This window comes from Dunckerocampus dactyliophorus, chromosome 2 (genome assembly GCF_027744805.1).
Source record: "Dunckerocampus dactyliophorus isolate RoL2022-P2 chromosome 2, RoL_Ddac_1.1, whole genome shotgun sequence".
NCBI lineage: Eukaryota > Metazoa > Chordata > Actinopteri > Syngnathiformes > Syngnathidae > Dunckerocampus > Dunckerocampus dactyliophorus.
The window spans coordinates 46,330,889-46,356,228 of record NC_072820.1 but is presented as its reverse complement, the minus strand read 5'-3'; the positions used below and the strand labels follow the sequence as shown (position 1 = coordinate 46,356,228).

General features: G+C 42.1%; 1 protein-coding gene across 4 annotated transcripts in view; it reads right to left on the bottom strand.

Moving 5' to 3' along the window:
* The window catches only part of LOC129173221 (dynein axonemal heavy chain 9-like), a 262,968-nt gene that overhangs the window by 19,494 nt on the left and 218,134 nt on the right, over window positions 1-25,340 (bottom strand). For 3 of the 4 annotated variants that reach the window (XM_054763939.1, XM_054763948.1, XM_054763959.1), the window contains 4 exons: window positions 18,691-18,818; window positions 8,273-8,500; window positions 1,535-1,726; window positions 1,271-1,462 (listed from right to left, as the gene is read on the bottom strand). In XM_054763939.1, coding sequence (XP_054619914.1) covers window positions 1,271-1,462; window positions 1,535-1,726; window positions 8,273-8,500; window positions 18,691-18,818 — 740 coding nt within the window. Of the gene's footprint in view, window positions 1-1,270; window positions 1,480-1,534; window positions 1,727-8,272; window positions 8,501-18,690; window positions 18,819-25,340 lie in introns of all 4 variants that reach the window. The other variant, XR_008567198.1, reaches the window with a different exon arrangement.

Below are 25,340 nucleotides of genomic sequence, written 5' to 3'. Positions count from 1 at the left end.
TAGTAGTCTTTTGTCAGTAGTTTTGTAGTGTGTTTTTTCTCCTGCCAAATTGTTTGCGCAGCATCCTTAGTTTGTATTTTTCCCCGCGTGTGAGCCCGGTGTTTTTGTGTTCATGGACTTGTCTATTTTGTATATTTTTATCTTCTAATAAACATTGTTACACGGAAGCCTTATTGTCTGCTCTGCATATTGGAATCCTGTTACCGGCCACCATGCCAATCCATGACAACGATAAGACATGTGCCACATTGTACGCTAACCAGAGAATGCACGCCAAACTGAGGCAAAATTGCAGCGTACATTTTTGACATTAAGCGGAAAACGCTCACCGAGCTTCCGCTGTATTTTATAAGTCCTGCATGTGTTCCGTGTGAAGTGTGACCGACTTCGGTGTTCATGTAGTAGTCATTTGAATAATTATGTCACATACACTTTGGCGAATATTTCATTCCCTGTTAAGTTGGTTAGTTCACACCCTTACTAAGACATGAACAGTCCATTTTTTAATGTTTATTGTACCAGAGAGAAACAGAATGCATTGCACATATTTGTGTTTTTACAATTTTGGAATCAATTTAATTGTAATTATTTAGTAATATAGATATAATATACTGTAAGTATACGTCTGGACTTAAGGAGCACCTTGTACTTCTCCTTGTTTCACATTGAAACGTTGTATACGTTATACGAGCATACGAGAGGGCAACAACTTGTCATAACTGATGCGTTCAGTAAGAACATCTTTTGACACATCAATAATGTAGAAGTATTGATTAGTGTGATGTCTGTGTGTAAATTGCTCTGCAGTGAATTGCTGTTGCTTTAATGTGCTGTTTACCCTGCGGCATACTTGGATCACTTATTTCAACACTCAATCCAAATGAATGCATTGAGTGGTAAACGCAGATGTTATCACACACAGTACACTACGTGCATCATTCCGCGATCTGTGTTTTGTTAGCATTCAAAGTTTTCAAAGTTCGTTAACGCCACTTCTGAGAAATATTTAGAAAACTACAATCTGTTAAGTTCCAGGGATCCTTCCGGGAGTTTTATTGCTATTGATTTGGCACGCTCATTTGGACAAGGAGGTGATTAACAGTTCAATTCGAGCAATTCTCTGCCATCGTTAGTTTGCTGGAGGTTGCAAGTGGACATACGTTTATCCACGAAGGCCCGAGAACACCCAGGAGAGACACTGATGCAATTTGCTCAGTGGTTTTGTTGACTTCAGTTGCAAAAAGGGAAGAATGGCTTGTGTTCACTCTACCTGGTGGTAGCCATTGTAGTCCAGGTTTCTAGGCAAAGGGAAGCCCGGTGCGAGGAAGAGCTCTCCTTCCATCATATCAGGCTTAACGAACTCCTCCAGGTAGGTCCCACACAGACGGCGGTCCCAGTCGTCCGTGATGTGACCTCCGTACATGATCTCACCGAAAAGGTAACGCAAATCATCGTAGGGCACCTGGCAATCAGACATTTCTTTACCTTTACTTGTAATTACTAAACGTTCTAAGCATAGACATGCTTGACATACCTTGGGATTAGCCTCCAGATAGTTGTAGAGGACGCTAATGGAAATTGTCAGGTCTCCTGTGTTAAAGGGGTACGATCTGTTCCAGCCTTGGGGACCAAATTTCCTCCTCTCTGCTACCACAGCATGGAAGTAGCACAGAGCAAAAATAATACTCTTAAACTCATTCTCCCGTGCACACATTTCCAGTGTGTCCTGAAATGAAAACATGACATTTTGGCACTTACTTTATGAACGACATTACTGTGTTATGAGTAGAAGTTAGCACAAATTAAAGCCACCTTGACACTTTCAGGACGTTTTCCCCCACAATTGGTGGTTAACAGGTATGAAGTATGTGTAAACCTTGCGGCGTTGCGTGCCAGCGCGCAAAGAACATTTTGAAATGTTCAACATTTCTGGCGCACATAATCTGACCAGAGGGAAAGCAAGGCCAACAGTGCCTGGACTTGAAGACCCGAAGGCAAGAAACCAAGACAGAAGGACAGTTGGGAGTTGAAGAGAAGGATATTCCTCCCCCATCACCCTCCTCCACACAAACTGCAGCCTTTAGGTAATATGGACACCTTTCTTTTCTGCAGTCTTTCCTGGAGTTCAACATCTTGCAAATAGATGAATTAATAAAGCTTCTCGGATGCGGAAAGTGGTGGTGACAATGCATACTCAATGCGGGAACAATGTGCGTCGTGTGATGTATGTTGTACACGAGATGTAAACAATATTTGACTTAGGTGTAAAAAAGTCATGCGGGAGCGTGGCAGTTCATGCCAAGACTCACCATTTTTAGTCACAAATTGCGTGGCAGGTGCTCAACTTATGCGTAAACAGTGCGTAAATTAGTCTTCACACTTTCAGGCGTAGCATCTCGATGCACACTGCCACGGCAAACTGCTGGACAATGCAGAGGCAAAGTTTGTGGAAGTGTCATAAGGGACTAATAGGTAAAAGGTACTTTACCTGTACATCATAGACCCCTTGGGGACACTCAGATATCTCTCATTGCTCGCACATGAATGCCACCTTGACACTTGCACAAATTTTGCCTCCGCATTTGTCCAGCAATTCGCCTTTGCAATGCCTGTCAATTAATTATATGAGACGCCTGAAAAGCGGGAGGACTAGCTTGCGCATTGTTTGAGTTCAGTTAACACATAAGGTGTTCGTGACCAAAACATGCCACAAACTACCGGGCTCCTGCATGACTTGTTTACATCTAAGTCAAGTACTGTTTCGTCTCGTACACGCGATGTGCATTGTTCCCACCTGGAAAAATGATCACCACTTCCCACATCCATGAAGCAGTCATGCCATTATTTTGTCCCTCTTTGTGTCCTTTCGCGTGTGACGCCATGCTACAGGTCGCTACAGACTTCTCTCTCCCCGGCTACTTCGCCAAGCTCCTCCCGGCGGATACCAAGGCGTTCCCAGACCAGTTGCGAGACATAGTCTCTCCAACATCTCCTGGGTCTTTCCGGAGGGAGACATCCTGACCAGAAGCCTCAGTCACCTCCTCACGCAAAGTTGCGTACCACTGCAGAGACAAAAGTGTCGAGGTGGCTTAAGACTTAAAACATATGCAAGAAAAGAATAAAAATACAAACAATAAAAACCTGAATGAAATATAAGCACAATTAACAACAAACATGCATTTGTAATTGGAATATTCGGCTCAGTACAGAGGTTTACCAATGTCCCGACTGGTACACATTAAAAGTGAGGGACAGGAAGTGTTTATCTTGCCACGCGTCTACTCGCTAAGCAAATGCAATTCAGCCCAGCCTCCCTGGCTCACGGGAGTCATGGCTGGTGCTCAGAAGAGGGTTTTCAAGCCAGAGCTTGAGCTCTTCTGTGATGAAAGTCTCCTGTTTGGGAACACTTGGCCTTCCTAGTGAAATATTTAAATGGACAAAAACAGGCGGATAAGACCAAAGCAGTAGGCAGTCGTTCAGTCGAGATGGGGAATGTGGCTACTCTACAAGCCGGAAGTATTAATACCACACTTCAGCCAATGAGGAACGTTCATTTACTAAAAATAAAATAATCACACTGTTCAAACTGCTACAGCTGCACTTGGCTGTATCGTTATACTTTCATAACAAGAAACCTTGTAGAACAGGGGTGTCCAAAGTGCGGATCGAGGGGGCAGTTTCAACCCGTAACTTGTTTTTTTTAATAGCCCTCGGCATATTGTAACAATAAAATAAATTCATTATTAATGCGATATCATACTATTATGCCAATTTGCTTTGTCACCATAGATAACACAAACCTAAGCTGTAGTAATGGAGTTCAGATAGATTCATTTACACAGCAGAACACCGCTATTCGCAGGGTTTTCCTTTAGAGACCACCCATGAACGGCAAAAAACCCCACAAGTAATTCAGATGCCCATAAAACCTGGCTTGCCTGTGATTATGGCATATAGTTACACCACAAGTAGAAGTTACACATGGCGGCAAGGATGACAATTCTTAATTTCACTCAGTATGCACCAAGTAATTTATAAGAACACATTACACAACGTCCTCAGCTACTTTTTTGGTCACGCTTTGAACTTGCTTCATATACAGTGATGCGACTAATTTATGGTCTCCCGACATCTCGCATGCTTCAGAACAGCCATTTTGTAGTAGGAGAAAACACAAAGAAATGCTTCAGTTAAAGGCAATCAATCTAGCAACTTTTGCCCAAGTCTGCCAGTGGATCCTGACAGCATGGACCAATGTCAAAAAGCCCACTACCACCAACAGGTTTGGAAAGGCTGGACTGATGAAGATGCGTGATGAAGAGGACAGCACTCGCTCAAGAGCTAATTTGCCTCAAGACGAAAGTGACACTGAGAGCGACAACAAAAGGGAGAGAGAGACTGACAAAATGTGTGATGAAGGAATTATAAGGCTGTTCAATTCTGACACTGAAGAAGATGCAGGAGGACGATGAAGACATAGATGAATTACTTTTCTGGTAGGCTACTGTTTAACTAACTGTACTACAAGCACTGTTCGCCACTGTTTGGGGAAAAAAAAACCCAAAAACATTTGTTTAATTAAAAGTTAGAAAAAATCTTGTGTACTAAATATCCCGTGTTACACCTGCTGCTTTGGACAGTCGGATCCTATTTATGTAGAAATAATCCGGAAAAGTAACCCCACACCACGAATGCACCTTTGGACTAACTCCATAAAAGTCAGATGTGGGGATTTGTGATTCCCAGATTCTCACTTTGTGTGTGTTCAGCTTCCTTGAAACATGAAAGTTTGCCTCATCACTAAAAGCAAGGTGAGGAATGTTGCATCCTCACAAATCGGTTGTATATGTTCCACCACCGAATGCAAATCTCATCAATTGCTGTTGTAATATGTTGTTTTAAATTGTAAATGACTTTCAGCTGTTGAAAGTAATGAGGTTGAGGCTGTCGGTCCAGTGGCCTTTTTTCATTTGGTGACGTCACCTGCAAGTGCAAAGCACTAACAGACTGTGGGATGAGTTGATGGCAAAAAGCCCGACAATGAGATTGCCTTTTAATTGTCACAACTTGTCAGGCGTTTCCGGCCTCCATCTGTCTCCTGGGATCATTATACGAGACACGCTAATAAAAAAACATGCATGGCAATGTAATCTCTAGTGGGAAGAGTCAGTTAAATAAGCATGCCAATAACCCCCATGGAACCAATGGGGATGGATGCTATTTATTCCAGCTGTATGTCATGGAGAGAGTGAGGGCCACTGCGGCAGTGCCCTGGGGAGCAGACTCCCACGATGCACATGCCTGCACACAAGTACAGTGCATACAGACTTGGACTACACACACACTCCTTGTGCAGTTTTAATTAACATTCTGCACGATACTCCTCTGCTCAACACAGCTGAATGAGATGCAAAGCCTGCCTATTCATGACCTGTGGACTCAAGAAAAACAACACACAGTCAATAATCAAGTTAGACAGACCCATCACAACACACTGGCACACACATGCATGGACTAAAAAACACCCGTCCATACCTGGGAATCAACAGTGGTACAAAATTAACATCAGCATGCATGAAAAGCCTGCAGATATGACAGATAAATGAAGGTTATTAGTTTCAGGAAAAAGGGTATTACGAATATACTGTACACTGCTTTTTCATTGCAAAATGTATTATTTTAGTCCAGCATTGTGGCTTCTGGAAATGAGACTCGGCAGTACGGCTGTACACACCTCCCATTGAAAAGGTCAAAAAGAGAGACATTGTCATTTCTCTGGCTTAGTAGCGGCTTTGGCCAGGCGGGTGGGCTATTACACAGAGTCAGGAAGAAATTGATTAGCTTTCACTGAGCACACATGGTCAGGCTATTCCTTCAAGCTTACTACATCAGTGGACCTCATTGCATGACTGCAGGAGGCTCACAAGCATGTCGCCCCTTGTTGCGGCATCCACCACGAGGTAAAGACAATGAAAATGGACAAAGAGTAAGATGTACAGTGATGAAGAGCGATATATATATATATATATTTTTAATGCAGCGCATGTACTACGAGGGGTGTAGGTTGATAGCAAGTGAACCAATGGTAATTAGACATGAAAACCCATATAATTATCCTAAGATTCGTTGAAATATCTAGCAGAAAAAAAGTGGCTTTACTCCCTGCTACCTTGGCATGCTTTTCCACAGTCAAACGTCTTCTGTGTTTTTCACTTTTTATTTATTTACATCCAGTGCTTGTGTTTTCCCCGGTCTGCGTTGAAGAAAGATAGTCGGGGCAGCTGATGGTAGACGCACCATCCAGTAATACACATTCAGGCCCGAATGTTCCCTTTTCTGAGGCGCAGTATCAAAATAACTGTCCTCAAAATGTGCCAAAATACAATAACGGACAATTTGATGTAGCGGATGGCGGTCCATGTGTGAACAGGCTTACTCCGTCTGCTCAGGTGTTCGAGCAAAAGCCTGCCACATAACACACATAATATAAAAAATATATACTCTAATTTCTGGTGTGTAAGCCGCTACTTTTTTCTCACACTTTGAATCCTGTGGCTAATTTATGGTCACGTTCTAATCTCGCAACATCTCGTATACACAACCTCCATCCATCCATTTGCTATGCCACTTATCCTCATTAGGGTCGTGGGGGTATGCTGGAGCCTATGCCAGGGACTGGTGGCCAGCCAATGGCAGGGCACATACAGTATAGACAAACAACCATTCACTCACATTCATACCTATGGACAATGTAGAGTCTCCAATGAACCTAACATGCATGTTTCTGGAATGTGGGAGTACCTGGAGAAAACCCACGCACGCACGGGGAGAACATGCAAACTCCAACTGCCCAACGGAGAGATTCCTGATCTCCTGACTGTGTGGCCAACATGCTAACCACTAGGCCACCGTGCAGCCGTATACACAACCTCATCATGCATTCATTCATGTTAAAGGCATCTTTTGCTCAAGTCTGCCAGTGGATCCTGACAATGTGGAGCAGCGTCTAAAATCCACTATCACCAACAGGTTTGGAAAGGCTGGACTACGGCGTGATGAAGAGGACAGCACAAGCTCAAGGGCCAATTTGCCTTGAGATGAAAGTGACACTGAGAGGGACAATCACCGAGAGAGAGAGAGACTGACAAAATATGTGATGAAGGAATTATGAGGCTATTCAATTCCGACACTGAAGAAGACACAAGAGGAAGATGAAGACAGTGATTAATGACTTTTCTGCTAGGCTACTGTATAAACGGCACTATTTGGGGAAAAAAAAAATTATTTAATAAAAATATATATTTTTAGTGGGTGCCGCTGATATCCAAGTGCGCTTGTTTTGACCGGTGAAAATAAGGTTAACATGTGTTTTGGTGTCAGGAGCACTTTAAGTTGTGTGCATTGTGCACAGCGTGAGATGAAAATGTGTTTAAAGCAATAAAAAGAGCTTCACTCAGCTTCACTCAAAAATGGTTGGCTATTCTCTGATACAAAAGAAAAAGTGCGAAAGTGACTTCAGTTGTTTACTGGTCGCATGTGCCGCATTCACATCTGTCCTCCACGGGTCTGACCTGTTCCAGGCAGTGTGAATGGGCCATCTGCTCATGGCTTCATTTTGGCAAATTGGCACCTTGAGGGCAAAGCTGGAAAGAAGCTGGCATGTACTGTCTCACCTGCCAATCTCAGCAAACAGGTAAATATGTTAGATCACCATTAGCTGAAATATTAAAGATTTCCTCAAATGAGCCTGAAAACTAGCAGTTCAACTTTTCCTGGGTTTCATGTTGCCATTTGGTGGTGAGCAGTGAATGTTTTTGTTTTTTATCTGCAATCCGCCGCCTCCTGGGGCCCAGACTGACACAATGATAGCAATAAAGACGAGTTGCAAGTAAGCCATGCGAACTAAACGCACGTAAGATAGTAACAAATAATACGGCTATTGCAGTTTGATGGTCACCCAAAGAGGCCTGAAGTAAGACATTTCAAAATAAGGTGCATATAGTGGGAGGAATTATTATTGATTGATTTTGTATTTTTAGCCTGTTGCAACGGCATAAACAGACACATTGTGTGTGTACTTCAACAGAGAGAAAGAATATGACGATGGCTCGTCTCCCTGCATGTCGAGCACACGGACAAGGCAACAAAGAAGGAAAAACACGTGATTGAAGAACACGGGGATCCTGGAGTGGTTTGATTGTTATTATTTATCAGTTGAACCACTCTTAATGACTCTTAATGATTTGGATGTGAATTACATGCTGGGGGTTACCTGGTTAAAGTTGTCCAGGGCCTTGTGCAGGTTGGCATGCATGCCTGTTGGCGGCTCGTTGGTTATCTTGATGGAGTTCTCCAGGATGCCCTGTGGAATGATGTGCCCCTCAGGGGTGGACGAAGGCTCAGCGCTGACAAATACTCTGAAGTTCTCATGGCTTTCCTCTGCTCGCTTTTCGAGAAGTTTTTCCAGTGTGCCCAGCCAGCGAGCGACAAGGTGGATATTCTACAGCAAAAGAGGCAGGACACCATTAGGGCCAAACTTTTTTGCTTAGATTTTGTTTGACTTTTAGATTGATTTTTTTTTTAGAATGGAGATTGCGATTCCCGAGGACACAGGTGTCAAACCCGGGGGTCGGATTCGGCCCGCCATATCATTTTATGTGGAAATAATGCAAAAACACACATATTTTATTTTATTATTTTAATATTTTTAATATATATATTTGTATATATACTTTATTATTATTATTTTTAATTGTATTTTTAAAATGTTACATTTTCATTATTTTAATTAGTATTTGTAATATTGTTGTAAAAATAACATTCACTTTTTTTTTTACTTATTTAAACATCCATCCATCTATTTTGTATGCCGCTTCATCCTCATTAGGGTCGCAGGGGTATGCTGGAGCCTATCCCAGCTGACTTCGGGCCACAGGCGGGGTACACCCGGTTCTCCCGGATGACCGTGCTTCTCACCTTATCTCTAAGGGAGATCACAGCCGCCCTACAGAGAAAACTCATTTTGGCCACTCGCACCCGCTTTATTGTCCTTTCGGTCACGACCCAAAGCTCATCACCATAGGTGAGGGTAGAAACGCAGATCAAGCGGTAAATTGAGATCTCTGCTTTTCAGCTCAGCTCCCTTTTCACCACAACAGACCGATGCAGAGTCCACATCACAGCAGACGCCGCACGAATCCGCCCGTCGATCTCGCGCTCCATCCTTCCCCCACTCGTGAACAAGACCCTAAGGTACTTCAATTCCTCCACTTGGGGCAGGATCTCACCCCAGACCCGGAGATGGCACTCCACCCTTTTCCGGGCATAAAAATAATCCATCATGTGAAAAACATGGCCTCTCGCTCACTCAACAGTACATTCATGCACTTAATAAAGACAAGCTAAAAGCTCCTCCGGCGAGCTGATGAATGATTGATGCCACCAGCGAGGCTACATGGTGGCAAAGGGTGGAACCAGGGTGGTGGAGTCATCGCTCCCTGGCTGGAGGAAGCGTCAGCCGTCATGCCGACGACAGTGCAGTCCAAGTTCTTGAATACAGTGGCAGCCTTTGTTTGTCATGCAAGTCATGAAGTAGAATCCAAAAAAACTAATTCCCTACATTTTTTGTGCAGCCCCCCTGCCCATGTAATGTATATTTGTAACGGCACTTGCAAAAATTGCCATTAAAAGAGAAAAGAGTGCACATCCCACCTGTTCACAATGACTTTGACGTGGCACTAAATTAAACGGTACACAACCCATTTTTCAGGGCGCTGACATTAAGCAGTTTGAAGTGTGAAACTTCAGCCTGACTTTTCTGTAAATCCATCTCGAGAGCGCAGCACGGGCAGCGGAGCTGACTTGTACGATCACACAGGCTTGGATGAGCTCAATTTTCCATCTCAACTGTCCTGACACTTACAGGACATCCTGTGAATGATAAGCAGTCAGCCGTGCCCCCCTTACCTCCCAACAAATTTAACCATGCAGCACTGCCCATTCCCTCAATCTAATTACAGCACTAATAACTCTAGTCATTAATTTATAAGCCTCTTTACTTTCTCATCTGCATTTGCTCTTCATATTTAATCTTCCTTATGATGACTGAGGTTAGACGTTTTTTCCAAACGTGGGGACACAAACAGAGCGACCTCCTTGACATGTTTGCAAACAAACAAACACAAACACAACAAACATACTGTAGGTGAAACGACAAGGCACAACACGAAAGAATCCCCCAAATGTCTGATAAAATCAAACTTTTCTGCCGAAGTTTCATGGAAAACTTGCTTCTTTGTTTGTCGTTGTCACACAACGTCACTCTTCTACGTCAACAAACCTCCACTCTGCTTTGTATCCCAGTTCCTTGGATTACTGTAATCACTTACAGTCGTCCCTCGCTACATCGCGGTTCGAAAGTCGCGCCCTCCCTCTATAGTGTTTTTTCATTTCATTCATTAGTTAACAAATGATCACTGTTTTGTGGTTAAATATGGTCTATTTAGTGGTAAAATATATATGCATATTTAAGATAATTGTACATATTCATGGCCTAAATCAGGCGTGTCCAAACCTTTTCCAGCGAGGGCCACATACTGAAAAATGGAAGGACGCAAGGGCCACTTTGATATTTTGTAAACCAACACAGAGACATGCTAAGAAGCTACAGTGCATGTAGCTCAAGAAAAAACTGCATCTCACCCGTGTAATATAGGTGGAATGCTACTAAAAATGACGTTTTTTTCATAACAATACGAGTTTACTCTTGTAAAATTGCGACTTTTGTTCTTCATTCGATTATGGCTTTTTTTTCTTAATATTTTGACTTTATTCCCGTAAAATTACAGTATTTTTTTTTCATTTTTCAACTATTTCATTGAGGCTTTCCTCTTGTAAACTTTCTTCATGTAATTATAACTTTATTCCCAAAATATTTTTCATCTTTTAAAACAATGTATTTTTTCTTTATTTCAACATTGTTACTAAAATGATATTTTTCCTCATTTTACAAGTTTATTCTCATAAAATTGCAACTTTTTTCTCATTAGAACACTTTTTTTTTCTCTTAATATTTTGACTTTGCTCTGGTAAAATTTCTGCTGTTGATTTTAAAAAAATAGTTCAACTTTCTTGTTGTATATTTTCTTCTCTTAATATTTTGGCTTTATTCCCTTTTATAAATTTTCGCCCAACCTAAGTTCCAAAAATTACAACTTTATTCATTGTTTTTGACAACATAACTTTTTTTCTTTAATATTTCAACTTCATGCTACTAAAATGAAATTTTTCTTCATACTATGACTTTATTCTCGTGAAATTATGGCTTTTTTTCTTGCTAAATTACAACTCTTCTCTTAATATTTGGGCTTTATTGGTTTTCCCATTTTTACTGCTGTTGTTTTTTATGAAGTTTCCTTGTTAAATTACATTTTTAGACTGTGGTGCGGGCTGATAAAATCGCAGCCGCGGGCTGCAAATGGCCCCCGGGCCGCACTTTGGACACCCCGGCCTAAATTATGCATTTTCAAGCATAAAACGGCCAAATGAAAGAAAATACAAATATAAGGCATTCAAAAGATGTGATATAAAGTGTAACACAGCATCTGTGACTTGTGTGCGCTTTTAAGAAAATTGGCCCGGGAAGTGACGTGTGCTCCCAGGTTAGCAGTGTAAAGAGTGGCTGACAGCAGCTCCTGTGTGAATGTTCACTGCATGTGTTCTCTGCTTGTTAATAAAGCCATTGAAGTGCATCATGAGTCTCTCCTTAACCACAAACAGCGGCAACGGAAGTATTCTATACTGGTCTCTAGGTGTCAGTAATGTTACAATAGCCACCAGGAAGTACGCTGCCAATGCTAACATGTCTGTCTCTTATGTTATTCATGTCTAAGGCATATTTTCTATTATTATGTCTACTATATTAGGTAATACAAGTGTAAAGGTGACTATAGGGGTGTTATTTCATGTCTAGAGGGCTCTAATAATGGCAAAGGTCGTATTTAGAAGGTCATAAAGACGTTTTCTATGCTCTAACTGCAAACATATAGATTTTTATAAAATGTAATCCTACTTTGCAGAAATTCATGTATCACGGTCGGGTCTGGAACCAATTAACCACCATAAACGAGGGACGACCGTATATATCACTGGAAAACGCAGAGCCTCTAGCTTTAGAAACCGTTGAAATGATTTTGATTGCACAAAATGGTTTAAGATTTCTGTGCTTCAAGCTTCAGAATAGCATCGCAAATCCTGTCGCCCGTGACAGCTTCGGTGTTGAAGGGTTTTAGTAAAATTATTTGGAAAAGCGTAAAAGAGTAAAAAGCTTCACAGGCCGTGCATGGCCCTTAATTGCTAGTTGACCCACGCTTGGGATGGAGTACAAGTCTGAGCATAGCATAGGAGAGAAACGTCTGGTACGACAGCTGGGGTGAGGAGCAAGGTGATCAGTACGTTTCTTTCTCGATGCCCTACAGACTAATGAATGGGTCTACAAATTACAAGACTAAATTCAAGTACTTGTTCATCCTCCCTCTCCTCTTGGCTTGTAAGTAGGCAATAAAGAGGCCGATAGAAGACGTGAGATAGTATCCTCACAGTTTGTAACGGTAATGACACCATTCATCCTATGGCTGCACCGTGTAGACGTAAAGAAAGACACATGGACTGCAAGTCAACCAACCAACCAACAAACAACACCAAAAGAGCAGCCTCTATTTTTGTCTTTTACATTAGTTGACGTTCAGGTTGTCAAAAGTGTACTGTATCTATAAATGATGCACTGATGCAACACAACCTGAGGGAATGCACGATGATGAAACATAAATGCATGCATTCCAAGAAGCAATACTATGGATAACTGCACAGTAAGCTCCAACACAGCAGAGGCAGAGGACTGTCCCAGCAACACTACGGACAAGACTTGGGGACGAACAGGACACACGATAGCAGCTGGCAAAACGACTGGCAGCTTAGTCTGAATTCCATTATGTTCACAAATGTACCAAACAGGACGTGTTAAGTTACGTTCAACCTTCAACAGGTAGATGTTGAGGCCTGAAGTGAGATACTTACGTACATTCTGGGTGTTTTGTCCTGTGCAAACCTTAAAGTTTATATTTTGGTTTTCGGAGTTGGTCTTGGACATTATATACATTATACGCTAGTATAACAACTAACAGAGCTGTTTTTTATTGGCTTGCAGCGCATTCTGAAAATATACTTTGACAAGAAATGTAAAAAAAACTGCCGTTAAGAAGAATTGCATTGGGAGAAGTGGAGGGTCTCTCTCTTCCCTCTCTCGTCTGTCTGCTCCGCCCATTGTTTTCTGCATCCTGATTGGCTGTAGACCATTGTCAATCAATCTCCTTCGTGCCGCCCTGCTGTCCTGTGTCATCGCTAGCTTGCTTGCTTGCTAGCTTGTAAATGAATCTTCGGTTGAAAGGAGGATCATTGCAGGAGTACTGCAGCAGTATTTTTTAACAAGGATACAGCAGAACAGTGCCAGGACAAAAAGGCACGGTCACAGGAGAGAAATACATAATTAAAAATTGTAAAAAAAAAATTACGTTGGCTTCTTTACGGATTTCACTTATCACGGGCTATTTTGGGAACCTCTGCCCTGCGCGATAAACGAGGGAACACTGTACGTTGTTATAATGCCTTACCAGTCTCCACTGCGAATACAATAAGTGAACAAATGTATTGCAATTGATGTGACACGGAGAAGGGGTAGGATTAAATAAGCTTTGCTTCTTCCTTTGTGGAACTGTGAGTTGTACTGTGTGATGTGCTCCAATGTAGCTTGTATGCATGTTCAAAATAAATCAAACCATGACCATTAACTGTCTCCATGACAGTAGTTGTGCAGCACAAGACGAGCATGTATAACAGGGACGCTTTCAGTGTGCGGGCGAAGAAGCTCAGTCGAACACAATCACGCCATTCTTCCAAAATAACATGCTTGTCAAAGTTGTCCCACCAGCGAGAGGTCCGATCGGGTCTTGTCCCAAACCGGCATCATTGGTGGGAAAGTCATAGTCGTTTTAGAGAGCAAAACACCAGCAGTGCCATCCTCCGAAGCCTATAATGGCACCTTTTGTACAGCGAAAGTAGTCGTGTGTTTACTCTTATACACACAAAAAGTCATTTCAGTATGCTTAAAAGCAGCACACATTAAATTCTAATGTGGAAATAACGGCACATCATCTGTCAGAAGCAAGCCATATTCCAAAAAGCCGAAAGCTCCGCCTTCACCGTCACATTCATACCCTGAAATCGGAGTTTTCCAAAATCTTCATCCTGGCTAGAATTTTACGAAAACTCAGTTTTTAAGGACAAAAACTTACGTTTGCACGTGGACGAGAGGCCAAAACGCTTTTAAAAAATGTGTATGGATTAGCCTAAATGTCTGTTTAAAGTGACAGTCCTGCATCCCTCGTACAAATAAAACAAGTCTTACTGAAGTTAAAAAACATCTGGATTAAGAATGAGCGAGCCACTTAATATTCCAGGGACAAGCAAAGCTTTGGTGCTCTTCCAAAGTACATTCCAGGGAGGAGATTGTGGGAGAATACGTTTGAATTCCCTCTCGTTTTTTTCCCCCCTTATCTGCACCTCTTTCTGCTACTGCCTGCAAATGCTTTAGTCATAAATGTGCAAAAATGCTGCCTAGTTTAGGCCCCTTGATTCCCACCGGCTGGCCTGTGTGGGATATTCAGCTCCAATCTGCTGGACTGATTGCCTCTCCATTGCCCTTCTGCCCCGTTCCCACGGGGCTGCTTTCAAAGATTTTGCCTCTCTGTCTCTCAAGCCCATCTCAGCAGGACCTAGCGCTCTGTAGTATAATTACCCAAACGGTGAAGGACCCAGCGCTTTCCTGAAGGACTTACACCTGCAGTAGGTGAGGAAAAGTGACGAGGGTGTATACTGGGATGAAGAGGGAATGGAGATAAAGAATTGAAATCATAATGCACTTGCACGGTGCAATAAAAAAGCGAGGACAACAATAAATGAGCAAAGAGCATCTAATGTCAGGAGATACGACTGGTAAATGAAATAAGAGAATATGATTCCCCATGTTTTCCTCTCCCTGCCGTCCAGTGCTGTGGAGGCTCCCAGCAGGCAGACGGATAGCTGATGATGAAGCGAGTGGGAGGTTTGTTGCTAAGGGGACAATCCCTTTTTAAGTCTATCGATCTTGATGCTTATGCAAAGGTAATTAAACAACCGCTTGTCTGTGCTATCCTTGATCTTCAAGTGGAAAGTTGTGGCATTCTATGTTTTTCTTTCCTACTTATCTACAATGCATACGCCGTTAAAAGGAAGCGTCGAGTGTGGTGTTCAGGTGAGTGTTTCTTATCTTTAAATGTCCACTTAACAGGCGAGAGGCAACAGACACCATGGGTGTACGTTTGATACTATCGAGTGTGATATCGGCCCCATTCTAAAAATACAATTAAGCAAGAAAACCACACCAAAAATTACAAAAAGAGCAAAAATGCACAGGGGTTGCCACAGCGAGTCGAGCGATTTGGTGGTTTTAAACCCTTGGTTTGGGAACAGCTCTGGACATCTCCAATGGCCGGGTGCTGGGCCCCTGGCCGGGAATCGCCACCGGGGTCGCAAAAAGGCGTAATGAAGAAGAAAAAGTTGAAATGTCGGAACCTGTTTATGTCAGCGCCCTTTGGACTGGCTGACTCACGTCAACATAACGGCATCCAAACGAACCATTGCTTGCACATTTACTGTGGTTGTACAGTCCCTCGTTTACGGCGGTTAATTGGCTCCAGGCCCAACCGCGATTACTGAATTGGTGACCTTTTCATCCAACTTTTTTTCACTGTGCATCCTTGGCTGACCCCATGTTAAGGTCATGTAAGCTAATGCAACATTACTGATGCCGAGTGACCAGAATACTACATATAACTTGTCTTTTCAATATTTTTTGCACTAATAATAGGCCATAGTCAACCACGAAACAGCGATCATTTATTAATTAATAATAATAATGGATTTTATAGCACATTTCAAGGCACCCAAAGCTTCACAATGAAGCGAACCCACTATTCACTCCTCAGTCACACAGTGGTGGTGGTAAGCTGCCGCAGCTGCCCTGTGGTAGTCTGACGAAAGCGTGGCTACCAATTCGTGCCGGCCGCCTCTCCGACCACCACCAAACATTCATACGCCAGTGTGGGCAGCACTAGACTGAATTGACTGGATGGAAGGAGCGAGGATCATACCGCCGACCTTCTGGCTTCGGACGACCTGCTCTACCTCCTGAGCCCTTGCCGCCCCCAGTTGATTTTTGAAATACTGTAATAGAGTGAGGGAGGGGCGAGGGGCGACGAGTCATTAGGAGAATGGGTGATGATAAAATATATTTAAAACTATTGTAGTTTGTTGACCTCCTCTATTTGCGGTGACTAGAGTCATGATCGCTGCGTTCTTCGTGTCTGCACAGAGCCTTTTTTGGACATTCCTGGGCGGAGCCACACATTTCTCCACACCTGTTTGGCATTGGCCATTAGACCTTCTTACACCCACCCTGGACTGCACTCTGAAGCTGGACTGTCTTCTTGCGCCTGTGCCATTCCAGGCCCATTGCCTGAGATATCCTTGCTATTTTTGTGCTCTTGCCTGTGAATATTCATCGATCCAGGTCACGGTATTCCCAGGGCATTCGATCGATCGCAACTGGTCTGTTCAGGCTGTCTACGAAGACGTTTCTGATCTGAGCAGGCTTCATCAGTTCATGCTCAAAGACTAGGCGGGAGACACACCAGTCTGACTAGATAAGACAGCTCTAGTCTGACAACTTGGCGCCAGATCCAGTCTGTTTATACTCTCAAAGAGGAGGCATGTGCCGACAGTAATGCTTTCGCTCTGTAGTGGCGACAAATGATGGTCGTTAGGAAAAGGAGTGGGGCCTCCGCCCGCCAATGATGGTCGTTTGGGTGGGATAACCTTCGTTAGCATGCCATTCAGATGGAATGATGGTCTGCATCTGAAACCAAGGTGGCTGTGCCCTGTTTACTTGTTAGAGGCTAAGTGATTGGATCTTTAAGGAAGCGACAAAAGGACAGCATTGTACGTGGGAGAAAGGTGGCGTCGCAGACCTCTCCCTCTGTCCTCTTTTGGACCATCTTTCTGTCCAGAATGTGCACAATTTTGTTTTTCCTGCCTTATTTTTGTGGCTTCACCTGTTTTTGTTCTACTTACTTTTTTCTAGTCTTTTGTCTTTTTGCCTTTTTCCATCCAAACTCCATCCATAACTTTACTGCAGCTTTTGTTAAAATACCTTTTTGGTCCACATTATACTCCTGGGCCCCCTTGTGTTAATTAATAGTGTTTATTAAACGTGCTAATAAATGAATGTGTGTCAACCAACACATCAAGTCCACAAGGAATAATAGTACATTTATCATTTATAACACAAATATAACTTTTCATATTTGCACTGCACTAATCTATATGTTTTAGATTTGGATTTGTTTTTTTTTTATTCCAGGGGGGGAATCTTTATTCATGACATTGTGGAATGCTTTGAGAACAAACACACGAACGATCAATGGAAATCAAAATCATGAACCCATGGAGGTCTGGATTCAGGATCATACTGAAAAGGAAGTGGAGAAATCAGATCACAGTCTCGGTGGAGTCATGCGGAAATGCACATGCACACGTGCAGCACAGACATGTTGATGGACCCTGAGAACCTGGTGTAAGGTCCTGTCTATCTGTAAAGCCGTCGCCTCTCGCAGGTTATTAATGACAACTGACACAATTCATCATAGAAATGAACTACAAAGACTCAAAATGATCAAAAAATCAAACCAGCAGCACACTTGCTCACTCTACTATTGTTGTGCATAATTAAGACATGTTCTTTAAGTAATCGCTCTTTTCGCACTTTCTCACACTCATAATGAATACCAGCTGCCGCCTTGCGCAAAAGAAATAATCAGAATGACTCCAAATAACACTGAAAATAGTCATCAAAGTCAGGGAAATTGCAGTCAAACAGCAGAATAGAAGTGATTGGACTATGAAACGGGTTGTGGCATGAATGCATGGTACGGTATGGCCGAGTGTGAGCACGCCCTAATGCTAGCACCTTGACACATTGGTACGCATTGGTGCTAAATGGAACATAGGAGGGAAGAAATGTTGTAAAAATTCTGTAAATATGAAGAGTTAAGATGCAGTGATACGCTACATAATATTTCACTTCAGACCCGTGAGTGGCAGTCATGCCCGATACAAAGTAGTGGACGCCAAGCCAAAGAAGGCGTAGCCACACCTGAGTTTGCAGTCTTCCGTGAACCTGTGTACTTTGATGATGATGAACAAAATAAATGAATAAATCCGCTAACAAATCACGCACCAAAATGTCATGTTCTCTTCCTTGGTCCATGACACAAATCCCCATTAAATGTCACTGATGCTGGCAAAATAGCTTTTGCATAATCATACTGCACATAAACAAACAGGAAGTTGCCCACACACATGAAAACAACACCTCCTACTTGGGCTTCCTTTGGCAATTAACCCAATAAGGTGGGTGGGCTCACTTGGAACTAAACTGTTTTTAATTACATGTACATAAAACACTGCCTGTGTCCTCCTTGTGTGTGTGTGTGTGTGTGTGTGTGTGTGTGTGTGTGTGTGTGTGTGCTTATACTGTACCTGCAGTATGACCCAATGACCGTTCTTAGCCGCCAAGTCAAGGGCTTGTTCAGCTACGACCTCCTGACCTTGACCCAGTGCCACATTGTGGAAGTTCTTGTTGTCAAATGTGAAACCAAGCTTCTTTCCTATAAATGAAATAAACACATTGCAAATATAAATTGTTATGGTTTATTAGTTGTTTGCATGCTAATCATCATACATTTACATTACGGATGTCATCACACGTTGCGCAATTCAACATGGATGAAAAGGAGTAGGAAGGAATCCTACCCTGTCTCCGAATCTATTCCTGATAATTCATTCACACCGTATGTTTTACATGCTAGCATTTACAATCTTTTGTTTTGCTTCCATTTTGTCACTTACAGTTTGTTCACTTCCTGTTTAAATGTTAGCGACTGAAAGGAACAGAGAATGTGTAGCAATGGACAGCTTGCAGTCGTGAAGGAAGAAAAGGAAGGAACACATTTTTAAAATAAAATACAAGGGATAGGTAAACAATAAGTACATACATAGGAAATAAGATAAATAAGTAATAAAAGTACATAGAAGTAAAAGAAAAAGTGTGATAGTAGATAAATAAATGGCATAGATCAGGGGTGTCAAACTCATTTTCATTGAGGGCCACGTCGCAGTTATGGTTCCACTTGGAACTGTCAATGCATAGAAATATAACCTCATGATGTTATCACACAATTGCCCGTGCATTTGATTATTACCGTAATTTCCGGTGTACAAGCCGGTACTCTTTTATCCTCATCAGTGATGTGCGATACCACAATTTTCCGATTCGATACTGAGTAAAATTAAGACTGGTATCGGCGATACCGATCGGATAGCATAGTTCATAAAATAAAGAACATAAGACGGAGTAATTCATTCATTTGTTTTATACAACTGCATATTATTAGACAAGGTCTCCATGGTTTACCGCCATTTCCGGTGTATAAGACGCACCGGTGTTTGAGAAATTTGGAGAGAAAAACACATTTGTACATATATAAGCCGCAACCGACTCTCAGCCGCACATGTCCACGTCATAAAATGTCATATTGTGGCATGCACGAGTCCGTGAGGACCAGCTAGCTCTTTATTTGACGGGAGCCAATCATGAGCTATGAAAAACCTCAGGGCTCCGAAAAGCCTGCAAGGCCTCTCTGGCTCCCTCTGGTGGACAGAGGCAACTGAATGAATCAGCTTTGACATGCTTTGCTGGGGCAAAATGCATCATGGGAAAAAGTTAAAATAGTTGTTTTTATTTTAAACTCGTATTGGTACTTGTATTGTATATTTCTTAGCTATGTTTTGAGTGTTAAGTTGCTGTGTGATGAGTTTAGCGTTCTTTGTAAGATGAGTAATGACCTCCTGCAATTTCCAATGGGTTGACAAGCTTGTCGTGAGTTCACTTACAGCTTGTGATTGGCTCCTGCCAAAGAAAGAGCTTTCATTTCCTCACTGATTCGCAGGTAATGTCCGGTTTATTAATCACCCACCCACTTACTTGAACTCCACTGCCGTCATACTATTACCCCTTTGCACATTTCAGTGTTACTCTTGAATTACTCATGAATTATTTATTTCTTAAATGTCTGTGTGCATGTACAGGGAGAGCTAATTTCACCTAAGTAAGCATACTTGGTCAATAAAACTGATTCTGATTCTGATTAATAGTAGTTCTCAAGTAAAGGAGATGTCACGAGATTTGAACATAGCCATAAATTAGCCGCACTGCTGTATAAGCCGCAGGGTTCAAAGTTTAAGAAGTAGCGGTTTATACAGTCATGAAAAAAATGATTAGACCACCCTTGTTTTTTTAGTTTATTGATCCATTTTAATGCTTACTACGACTAAGAGTACATTTGTTTGGACAAATATATAATGACGATAATAAATATAGATCATAAGAGTTTAATTTAAGAGCTGATATCGAGCAACTTCCATGGTTTTCTTGATAAAATCACTTAAGTTCTTACATGAATAGCTAACTCTTATGAGCTGTTTTTGTTGTCATTGTTATATTTGTCCTGGTAAAGGTTCCTTTAGTTCTGTCAGGCATTAAAATAAACAAGAAACTGAAGAAACAAGGATGGTCTAATCATTTTTTCCATGACTGTGCACCGGAAATGACGGTAGTTACTTTTAACTGTGTTGCTGTTAATGATATACATTAGCTTTTAAATGACTGAAGTCTCAGTATCAATATTTTGATTTGAAAATCGATTTGAGAGCTGGTATGGGAGGTTTGGATTTTTCAGTATCGATCAGCGCACCACTTTCAGGTTGAAGGCCGTCAATTTAACGGCTTTTGCTCGGGTCTGCCGGTGGATCTGTTGCATGGACTGCTGAATGGTGGGGAGGACAGCACGAGCTCGGGGGTTTATTTGCCTCGGGGCGGCAGCGATCGACAGCCCGACATTGGCGATTGTGGGGCTGTTCAGGTCTGACAGTGACGAGGACGACTTCAGTGGTTTTAACTCCCAGGAAGAGGACAAGGACGACGATGAATGGCTTTTCTGGTATTGTTTAACTAGCCGTGTTACACAAGCATTGAATTGAAAGTTTAAAATATCTTTCTGTGCACTAAACATCCCATGTTACGACGTGGACACCTGCAGCTTATAGACCTGTAAACCTGTATGCTTGGAGTATCTTGTCGCATGATCAGATAATATTAAAGTTTAGAAGAGCTGTTAACAACTGTTCTGCCAAAATGAAAAAAATAAATACATTTAGAAGGAAAAAGGTGAAGTGCATGATTGACGCACATTATTCCCGGGCCTTCGCGGGCTGCATGAAATGATGCGGCGGGCCACATCTGACCCCTGGGCCCTGAGTTTGACACCTGTGGTATAGATTAAGTAACAACTTTATGACTGTAACAAAAATGTTATGTTATCGCACAAAGAAGTTTCATATCTTCATGTGCTTCTACTGCATCTGAACAGTGAGTTGAAGGATGGGGCACTTTGTACGTGTGTGTGTGTGTGTGTGTGTGTGTGTGTGTGTGTGTTGGGGACTGGCCAGAACTTCCACAGAAGTGGAACTTGTCAGCAGCTCAACCTTATAGCACTGCCATGTATTGTACTAAGCCAACAGATATTTGGTCTCTGTGCCTAAAGTGATGTCGTTTTTTGACTACTTGAACAATCTGCTATGGTAGATATTTGGTCTCAGTGCCTAATGAAAAGTAGTTTGTTACTTGAACGATCTACCATCAGTCCATACCGTGTGTGAGAAGGCTATCGGGAATCAATAACTCCATCTAGATGTTAGAGATGGGAGAGAAAATCTGAAGTGTATTGCACAAGATTGTATTTTGTTGTGGGGAAACTATTAGGACGATTCCCCGACTGAAGGCAAATTGAAGTAACAAGTTCGGTCCAGTCGAGACGAGTTTTCTGGGATTTATTTATTTTTTTTTGTTGGGTTTTACACTGATTCTGACGACCGACCTTAATTCCAAGCCACAGGGGACTCGCACGACATCTGTTGTGTAAAAGCATAGTTCTGCTGGAATTCTATTGCTCAGAAGATCAGCGAAATTGTGTTTTAAAAGGGTTGGTAGATATTTAGTGGTAAACCAATGATCAGTAAACACTGTGGAAACCTGACAAGGTTTCGGAACAAGTGTTAAACAACATCGCTTGGCCTTGCAGCTCGTGTGTCATATACTGTAAGTGTCTCAAGTGTCATATACAGCGGGTGGCCACTGAAGGGGAGCAAAAATGGTAAATAATTCAACAAAGTCCTTGAAAGTGGCACCGGTAATGGGAGGAGCATTGCGGGCCATATTAATGACTGATTGGTCTCAAGTACAGGGTGACTGGAACCCTAACCATGCTGACAGATGACCCCTCCCTTACGACCAACCTTAATTAACTGCCTGACTTGGAGGGCTGATGCACCGAATCAGGACAAAATGTAGCAGACATTATACTAGACGATCTCAAAAGGACTATTTGACACCAAAGTTTTTCTTCTCCAACAAAGTAGGAAAGGAGGACGTGGGCGGGCTCGACAGAGAAGCAGGGGCGGACTTACCATTAGACAAACGCAGGAAATTGTCTGGGGCCCCGTGATTTCCAGGGGCCCCAGAACTTCTCATAAAACCTGACTGATGTTTTTCTTCCATTTAAAGTACATACTGCTTTCATCTTAGTTCCCGTTCTTAAAACGACATCAAAATGGGTAATCTTTCATAAGCATTTCGACCGCTGACCCTCCCTCCTCATGCAAGGGACTATTCCATGTTACTGTCCATGTGCAGATTGATTCCAGATGACGGGAGCAAAACCAACTTGTTGGTGTTCAGTATCCACAGTGGAGTCAAGAAAGTGAATCGAAAACAAACAGTTTTTATCAAAACTTCCGAAGCCGTGAACCTTTTTCACAGTCACAACTTATCGATTACTTATCAATTACAGTAAACGCGTTGAGATGATTCACTTGTTAGGTAGGAGGATTTTAAGGGTTTTATCTTGATCAGGAACTAGGAGAACTTTCTCATATTCACACTTGGAAGATGATAAACATGAATATTTCAAATCGTTTCATGGGAGGTACATCAACAGAATTACATGAGTCCCACTGAACTTCACATTGACGGCTTCAAAACAACGCGAAGGTAAATGGAGAAGTTTGGAATTGAGATCTTTGTATCTTTCAATGGCTAATGAATTAAGACAGCGTGGAAAAGTGATTACAGAATGCGAATCAGAATTAATTGACATTAACCACACGACAAACTCCATTTCAAAAGGTGATGTTGCAGACAAGCCTGCTAAATTGGCTGCACAACACCCGCTGTAATGTCATACAAGAAGGTCAAATAAAGGAGATCATTTGTAAGCGGCACAAGCAACGCAGAGGCTTCCAAATTTCTCTACAAAAGGCCGAAGCCGACGACCACTGATCTCCTAGTCTTCCCAATGAACCTTGACCTGGAAAAGGGCTTTTATGCATCAATCAATGTCTGGCTAACGTAGACTATTTCCTAATAGGACCTGATCAATGACAATAATCATCTGATACATATAAACGTCGCGGTCAAACCATATATGTCTTATCTGTAAAAATAGTCTTGGGCGAGTGTGTGCTTGTATTTGAGGGTTAGTTGGGGTTAAACAAGTTTGTTTTACGTAAAATCCATAGCTGTCCAAGTAAAACTGTAAATCGCACAAATCTACTGAAGTAAGTCGATACCAATAGTTTACTTCTTGTCAAGTGCGTGCATTGAAATGTATCAACTACTCATAAAATAATCTTTTTCTTTCAATGGTCCCTCTTGGTTCCCTTGGGCAATCGTCAGTAAGGTCAAACTCTGAACACAGTTGAAGTTGAAGTACTTTGTTTGTCATTGTTGTATCACTCACTGCTGTGATTGTGTTTGGCTGTTATTGAGGTTAGTGTATTGTTCTCAATTGTCTTATTACTTCGTTCGATGTCAATGTGCGCTGATGTTTGCGGTGCAGAAGTTTAAGAGCAGACACAGTACATTATATAAAATATCTTTTAGCACCAAATAACTAATAATTACTGATGTAAATCTTTAAGATTCTGTCAGTGAATTAAAAGCAAATATTCATCATATTAAGGTTTATCTTACAGTAACCACCATTGATGTTAAATTGAACTTCATCCCAGACAGCATCAAATATCAAAATGGAAAAAGGAGTACAGATTTAAAGATAACTTAATTATGCGCAGTGTTGGTGATTAAAATAAAGGATAAAATTACTATGAAAAACAAAAGTGATAAGACTTACTCTCCTAAAACAGATAGAACGATGCTGGGAGGATGAGGATGTTGTATTCAGCCAAGGACATCCTCCAAATGCGCTTATAGTACAAACCAGCACCACCCCTACCTCCAAGTACTGTGCACACAAGAAATACGAATTTTATGAGAATAAGAGAACAAATGTAGCCTTGACTGTCTTGATGACTTCCAACGTTACTGGCATGACAAGGAGATCCCACCTGAGATGTTTTCCACACGGCACAGCGGAGGGGGGGTCCATCATGATCTGGGCTGCTTTTATCTTTAATGGAACAATGGAGCTTCAGGTTGTGCAAGGGCGTCAAACGACAGCTGGAGATGTTGCAGGGGGCATCCCTCACAACTGAAGGCCCTTGTCTGTGTGGTAATGACTGGCTTTTTCAACAGGACAACACTGCACTTCACAATGCCTGCCTGACAAAGGACTTCTTCCAGAGGAATAAGCTCACTCTTTTGGACCATCCTGCGTGTTCCCCTGATCTAAATCCAATTGACAACATTTGGGGACGGATGGCAATAAATGTTTACAAAAATGGACATCAGTTCCAGACAGTGGATGCCCTCCGTGAAGCCATCTTCACCACCTGGAGCAACATTCCCACTAGCCTCCTGGAAACACTGGCATCAAGCATGCACAAACCCATTTTTGATGTCATTAACAAGAATGGTACAGCCACTCAATGCTGACTCCTTTTTTAAACATTTTATTTCTATTTTGGGGGTGGGTTGGGTTTGAGGGGGTTGAGCTACACTATGTGTTTAAACTTCGGAGTGTATATCCAAGGTGAACAGCACCACAGTGATAGTGATGCCCTCTTTTTCTCTTTCTCTGTGCAGCTTTTTCTCATTATTCCTTTTATCTCAATTT